The sequence below is a fragment of the Dicentrarchus labrax genome, unplaced genomic scaffold (genome assembly GCF_905237075.1).
Source record: "Dicentrarchus labrax unplaced genomic scaffold, dlabrax2021, whole genome shotgun sequence".
NCBI classification, from domain to species: domain Eukaryota; kingdom Metazoa; phylum Chordata; class Actinopteri; family Moronidae; genus Dicentrarchus; species Dicentrarchus labrax.
The window spans coordinates 32,199,174-32,206,699 of NW_026136711.1; the positions used below are offsets into that span (position 1 = coordinate 32,199,174).

Genomic DNA, 7,526 nt, shown 5'->3' on the forward strand with positions numbered 1-7,526 from the left:
CTGCAGTATAGGCGTCCACCCTCTGTCGTTGTGTAATTGCTGTTGTTGTGAGTATTTAAACAATATCAGTGAAGGACTATTAAAGCAGTGTGTACAGTACAGTGGTACAGGAGGTCACTTTATGTTACAGGGATTATATAAAGCTTCCTCTGGTAAATATATGGATGCATTTGGCACCGGGATCAGCTGACGAATGTTGTTTATGTGCACAGTTGGTAACCAAGTGTTTCATCTTTTCAGATAACAATTAAAAAGGAAAAAGATGCCTCAGAAACAGAAGTCCAAGTCCTGGGTGGACCTGAAACAAGCTGGAAATGAAAGTTTCAAGACGGGCCAGTATGGAGAGGCCACGAATATGTACAGCCAGGCAATCAAAGAGCTGGAGAAGAGTAAGTGTTGCTTAAATATTATCTCTGCAACCATACAGTGCACGTTGAGAAATAAACAACACAAGCAACACAAGAATAAAATCCTACATTATAATAAGTATTCTGTAATTTTGATATCCATCTGTTGATATAGTTAGCAGAGATAAAGGTGTAGCCACGTTAGGTGTACCGTAGGAGCGTTAATATCTGATTTCAAGTTACAGATTTTTTTGTATAGATGATGTTTTGATCCCAGTCGGATCTTTTTCAGGTTACAATGTTTTTAAAAAGTTTACCACACCAAGGTTTAGGCTTTGTGGATACACACCCAAGCAGATATTAACTCAAGCAGTATACAGTGAAAATTCATCCCGGAGTAATAGAAAATATCAGAGCAAACAAACTAATACATAAAGGGACACCTTAAAATATTAAACAAAAATACAAATTACAAAGTCCCACACATATCCACTGTATTTTTCTCTCTCCTTTCTCTTGATGTATCTACTAAGTGAACATAGCTGAATGGTTTTTGACTGAGACTGCATTACCAGTCTGAGAAAAAGCTCCTCTTAAACAGTCTTCGTTCCTTTTGAAGGTAAAAAGAACCCTGAGGATTTGGGCATTTTGTACTCGAACCGTGCAGCAAGCTACCTGAAAGATGGCAACTGTGCAGAATGTGTGAAAGACTGCAATATGTAAGTGTTTTTATTTGTCATTTACTTTTATATCCATCTTACTTTTTGATCATTTTATTCCATATTATTTGGAGTGAGTCTCTGCAGTTGTCCCAATGTATGTTTAGTTGTTTGGTGTCCACATCTCACATTGTCTTAGTTAAATCTCATTTTCATCGGTCAGGGTTTTTCTTCTCGACTTTTATGCTCTAATGTAGCTCAGATTTCCTAGAAACTGTGTATTGGCAAGCATCGGGTGATATCATACATATCACATTACAGGGGTTTAAGATTCAGTCTGTTGTGATACTGTAAGGTGATATGTTGCAATTTAATGAACAAAAGAACTCATCACCATATGCATACAATCTGACCTTTTCTATCCAATCAGAACAGTGAGATAAATGTGTATTTATCACATTTCTTATGGCAAAAACATACACAGACATGTAGAGAGCACCACATAGTAGTAAGCTGATTTGATTTATGTACGGTGGACAGTGAGGGTCACATTAGTCTCAGCCGGTACACATAAAAAACACAATACAAGCCCTATGCTGTTATTCCAACTTATTTGTGAACCCAATTTATTTTCCCGTCAAACCCAAACTTTACCCGCAGTTGGCGGGTGTTCATTTTGGACGGTGTGGTGAGTCCTTACCGCATCAGCCTGGGTTCGAGTTCATTTTTCACCCCGATTAGAGATCAAGCCCACATCTGGATGAGAATGTAAACAAAATGTCAAACTTATTAACTGAACATATTTCCTCTCAGGTCTCTGGAGTTGTTCCCGTTCAATGTCAAGTCTCTGCTTCGTCGCGCTGCTGCCTACGAAGCTCTGGAGCGTTACAGGCTGGCCTACGTAGACTACAAGACTGCTCTGCAGATCGACTGCAACATAGCAGCTGCTCACGACGGCACCAACAGGTACCTGTTCTGTAGACTGGCTGAGTGGTGATGGCATGCAAAACAAGCATGAATCCACGTCTATAACTTTGACATAGTTGGACTTTCTAATCACACACAGCGTTAATAGGTGGTCTGGTTTTTATCTAGCTTGTAAAAATGTGTGGCTGAGTTTAAACAGTGAAGAACTGGTTTCATTCATTTACTTAAACTAATTCAGTTTATTGAAATAGTTTTGTTGCAGCATTAATCATCCTTCAAACTGTAGTTTCTGATAGTGAAGGCACACAGGACACCCATTGTGTGTGTGATGTACTACTGTGTGTAATTTGCTGTTAGTCACCTGCCAGGGGACTGCAGATGAAATTAGCCTAACTAATATCGTACATGGTTCCATACAAATAAAATTAAATGGGAAAAAAGGGATCATGTATCTTTTCCAGGTGTCTTTCACTGCACTTAAAGGACTAAACCGGGTGTTTTGGTGACCCTTTCACATTCTTTTCACCGTGTGTTTTATCGTTTCTCAGGATGACGAAGGCGCTCACAGAGGCAGACGGTTTGTCATGGAGAGAAAAGCTTCCTCCCATCCCCACCGTTCCTCTGTCTGTTAGAGAGAAACTATCCCAGAAAACTACAGCCAACGCTGTACAACAACCAAACCCCACACCGCAACACAACGGCACCACACAGACAAATAAACCCAGTAAGATTTATATTTTCTGTTGTGTTCTCTACTAGTGATCATGTCATTTATACCTCGTGTGTCAGCAAATTCATTCAGATATAAATCTGCCCCTCTGACCCTTTTTACTTCTTCCCTGTCTCCCCCATCCAATTCCGCTCTTCTGCTTCTCCTCTCGTCAGCTCCCAGTGATAAAGACATGAAGAAGGGCCAGATCCTGAAGGAAGAAGGAAACGCCCTGGTGAAGAAAGGAGAGCACAAGAAGGCCATAGAGAAGTACAGCCAGAGCATCAAACACAACCCCACTGAGGTCACAACCTACACCAACCGGTGGGTCAGAGCTTCATGCATACATTTCCACATAAGACTCAATACTATCAGACTTCTTATTTGCAGCCCACAGAGCTGCCCCCTGCTGGCCATTAGAAAGAATGCAGGTTTAAGACTTTCACATTGGCTTCACTTCTGTCTGCAGAGAACTGCCTTCATTAATTCTCTGGGGTGTGTGTGTGTCTGTCTGTCTGTGAGATCAGGGCGCTGTGTTACCTGTCAGTGAAGCAGTACAAAGACGCTGTCAGAGACTGTGACGAGGCTCTGATGATTGACAGCAGCAACATCAAGGCTTTCTACAGGAGGGCTCAGGCTCACAAGGAGCTCAAGGTAAGAGTTCAGTTTCTGATTTCCCACACACAGTAATCAGACGTTGAGTTTCCAAAGTGTCAGAAGGTTTTAAAGGGCAGGAGACAAAATAAAAGCATTTCCTGCCTTGATAATTGCGGATGTTTCCCCTGGCAGCAGCTCCTCATTAATATTCCACACACAGAGAGGACACGGTTAGCTTGGCACCCGCAGCTCCGTACAGTGCAACTGTCGACTGTGTACGGAGGTTTCAGTTGTGTGAAAAATGGCGAGAAAAAGAGCCACGACTAGTTCATGATCTTAGTGCTGGATTATGTTTCTTCAAAGCACAACAGTCAATAGACACAGATAGCCAAACTCTGCTATGTTTTTCCACTTGATTTTAACATTCATAATTATCTGAATATGTAATCTGGATCAGGCTTGTTAATGAACACATTGCAATCGCTGTCACATCTCAGGCATGTTTATCTGTAATAAATCTTACCTTCATGAAAATGAAAAATATTGTTTCATTTATGGTCATTTTGGAGGTTGTGGAGTTGAATTGTATTTTGTAATATGGACACAATGACAACAGACTAAAGCTGGAGACATACTTGCTGTTTAATCACATGTTCGCATTGCGTTCATTTCTAAGGACGTGCACAACCAAAAGTCTGAAGCGGTTCTACGTGAGGCAGCCATCATGTGTATGAAAACATGTAGTTAAAAGCAAATAATTTCCCGTCCACCAGCTTTGCCCGCCTAATGGACATGTTGAGATTCGATTGCAATTTCGGTCGAGACAAGAATGCTTGTTAATCGATGGACAACAAATGAAGATACAGATCACATGTTAATACACGGGATCCTTTTTTTACCTATTTTCTTCTGATAGTATTCATCATCAGCGCGCTAAAGAGTGAATATTCCTTTGTTTTTCATGCTTTTAATTTCTTCGGAGAATAAAACCTGATCCAGATCCACCTGTTTGCTTAGTAACATCATGCCACGAGAGAGATTTAGTTCAGGAGAATCTCTACGCTTTCTTGATTGTCTAACATGGTCAAATTTACTGTTCGCTCTCCTTATCCTTGTTTAGTTTTTAACTCTTCATTTCTCATTGTCATTCCTGCAGGACATCAAAGCCTGTGTGGACGACCTCAACAATCTGCTCAAAGTGGAACCAAAGAACATGGCTGCCCTGAAGCTGCTGCAGGAGGTACAGAAGAAGAAGTGATGACACATCAGGGACTCTGGAGACAGCGGTGAGGATCTGTCGCTTGTCTGCGAACGGAGGGGAGAGGAAGACGAATCATTGATGTCAGGCGAGCGGTGACACGATTCAGCCGCTTTAATTCAAAGACCGGCTCTGTGTTTCCCAAAAGCTCGCTCACACCGAACACGTGTTTGATCTGTTTACTCTCACTGGAACAAACATGAGCTCGGTCTCGGGACGCTTCTGGAAAACACAGCTCTGGTCGGTGAGAACTGAGGATGTATCAGGAAGAATGTTTGTATTTCACCAGTTTTAGTGTCACTGAGTATTTATGGTTATTTAAAAGAGCTGAAATTATTGAGACACAAATTCTAACTGAGGATAAGCTTTTACCATCACCAGTTGTAAAAGGGTAATCAGCAGAGCACAGAAGCTCATCCCAGACCTTGACATTAGTATGTATGACAAAATGATCTCAACACAAAGTCCACTTACTAGCTTTTTATGAGCTCCCATTGGTCCATGTAAGACCACATGACAGTTTCACACTTAAAGGATTCAGTTATATTCTCTGATTAAGTTTGAGGCGTCAAAATGTTCTGACAGACATCAGAAAGCCCAGAAATCAGTCTGTTCAGGTTCCAGGTTGGAGTGGGTGGGATGAATCTACCACAGTACACAGCCTCTATCAGTTACCATTCACCTCGTCCTACAGGATGTACCATCATGTTTAGCAACCTATGTTCTCATTGCAGTGCTCCTCATTAGAGCTGCAGTGAGTAATTGCCTTCATTATCGAGTGCTGTAAAACTTCAGATTATAGTCCAGGCTTTCAGAGAGGCGTTTACTTCCTTTTGCACAAAACTCTCGCTCAGCAAAGACGGGGAAATAAACATCAGTCAATCATTTGATGCTTTCGTGCTCATGGTTTACCTAAAATGAACTGAACGACTGAACTGTAGGCGATCTAAGCGGCTCAAGCAGGTGGGCTTTAAGAGGTTTTATGCATCCAAAGGATTTCTATAAAATCCAGACCAGACGTCTAATTGAGACCTCCGTCTATCTGATGAAACCAGGCTAGTAGAGTAACCTGTCTTATTGGGACCCTGCTTTTAATTGAAGTTTTACAGTATTTAACTGTTTATTTTACTTGATTAACTGTCTTTATAAAATATTCATAACAATATCCTGGAAACTTCAAAAATTTTCAAATTTCATTCACAAGGTGTCAATTTTATTATCACATAACACAAAGGAAAGCTGGAACCAGAGAGGGCTGGAGGTTTTTGCTTAAAAATGACTTAAGTGATGAGAAATGCTGGTGATTTTGTTTGTGAAACGTCTCATCATTGCAGCTCCACCCATAAATTTAAAGCCTATAACAAAGCCCACTTCCTGTCTGAACACTGGTGATTGTAAAGGCTTATTGTGGATTTGAATTATAAATTAACAGCCATTTTCCACATAATGTTCTACACTCAGGTAGTTTTATTTATCCTACATTTGGTTTCGTGAGGCTTTGAGTATGTGTGAATGTCTTTCTCAGTGGATTGATATTTCCATTCATGCAGTGTTCACGTCATATGGGATAAATGGAAGGGATTATCATGAAAGATTCAGTATATAATCAGCAATATAGCACGATGTGGATTAAGTTTGGGTTTAACGTCAGACTTTAGCTGACATGGGGCGTCCATATTTCCCAGTTGTAATGACGACTTGGATCTTGGTGTGAACCCTATTTAATCAAACTGGTAGCGGCGATAACTCCGATATGACGTGAATATTTTGCTTCGACCACAAAGACGTACAGTATGTGAGGTTTGTTCACCGCAGCGCCGTCCAATAATCCAGAACCTGTTAGATACATGATGTGTTCTTACCTTCCTTCCTTAATTCAGATGTCTGCTATACATCTGTCACTCCACTGAGAGTTATATTTGTGTTTGTTTCCTTTGCATTTGAACGACTAATATGTCAAACCAATCCTCAACGGGTCACCATATACAAAGTACTGTCTGTTTTTTTTCCATTTCATTGTATTATTGTGAAACAAGTGAGATCGGTAATCCTGCTGTAGCTTGGCAATCTCCATCTTGCCTGAAGTGCCTGTCTTCATCCTCTGTCTGCTTTTTGGATTAGTTTCTGCAGTACAGCAACAATGTAAAACATCGGTTTCTGGTTTAAGACGAACAAGAAAATTGCACCTCCAGTTACGTATCATGCAAGAAGAGTTTGTGAAATACATTTACACTTATTCATGTTTGCATAGTAAAGCCGAGAAGCTGCACGCTGCGATCATAGCCCGACACGGCTGAGATTCTTTATCACATTTGTGGTGTTTTTGTCAACCTGCTTCTGTTTTAACTGCAAATAAATAAGAGATTAACAATGTCTTTTCTTTTTCTTTAAAGCACATGTTGTTCATTTTGGGAAATACACTTATTCGCTTGCTGGCTGCGAGACAGAAGAGAAGATCGATACCGATCATGACTGTTCTGTTAATGTGACGCTACAGCCAGATGCTTACTTAGCCTAAAGTCTGAAAACACAGCTAAACGGGTAGCCCGGTTCTGTCTAAAGGGAACTACACCTGATTACCAACGCCTCTAAAGCTCACTAACTAACCTGTTTAAGTGTAAAAACAAGAGTAAAAAATAAAGACGGACTATTTCTTGGCTCTGAGCAGTTGCCAGCCAACCAGAGACTCCAGGAAGTTACTGTGCCCGTTCTCACCCTCTTGTACAGACAAAAAACAAGACAGAACGTCTCGATGCCCCCTCAAAATAAGTTCCATAACCCAACCCAAAAATACAAAGTCTGCCAAAAGCACATTGAGATGGATAGTTTGACACTTTTACACCGGTAAAAAGAAGCACCACAGCAACTTAGATGAAGCGTCTTTTTTTAAGGACATTTCTGCACTCATGGAGACCCGAGTCCTCCCACTGTTCCCGGGGATGTAGACTTCGGGAATCTCTAGCTCTGCCGGAAAGGTTGCCATGTTTTGTTTCCCAACAGCGCACCAGGAAAACCTTCACTGTGTTATT

The 7,526-nt window shown here is 41.0% G+C and overlaps 1 protein-coding gene across 4 annotated transcripts in view; it reads left to right on the plus strand.

Annotated features, from left to right (window-relative positions):
- Positions 1 to 6,870, plus strand: part of tomm34 (translocase of outer mitochondrial membrane 34) — an 8,326-nt gene extending 1,456 nt beyond the window's left edge. For all 4 annotated transcript variants that reach the window (XM_051413810.1, XM_051413811.1, XM_051413812.1 and 1 more), the window contains exons 2-8: positions 241 to 389; positions 967 to 1,066; positions 1,820 to 1,972; positions 2,482 to 2,657; positions 2,819 to 2,966; positions 3,170 to 3,296; positions 4,396 to 6,870. In XM_051413810.1, the coding sequence (XP_051269770.1) occupies positions 263 to 389; positions 967 to 1,066; positions 1,820 to 1,972; positions 2,482 to 2,657; positions 2,819 to 2,966; positions 3,170 to 3,296; positions 4,396 to 4,497 (933 nt within the window). In that variant the 5' untranslated portion in view covers positions 241 to 262 and the 3' untranslated portion in view covers positions 4,498 to 6,870. The remainder of the gene's footprint in view (positions 1 to 240; positions 390 to 966; positions 1,067 to 1,819; positions 1,973 to 2,481; positions 2,658 to 2,818; positions 2,967 to 3,169; positions 3,297 to 4,395) is intronic.
- The last annotated feature ends 656 nt before the right edge of the window (positions 6,871 to 7,526 follow it).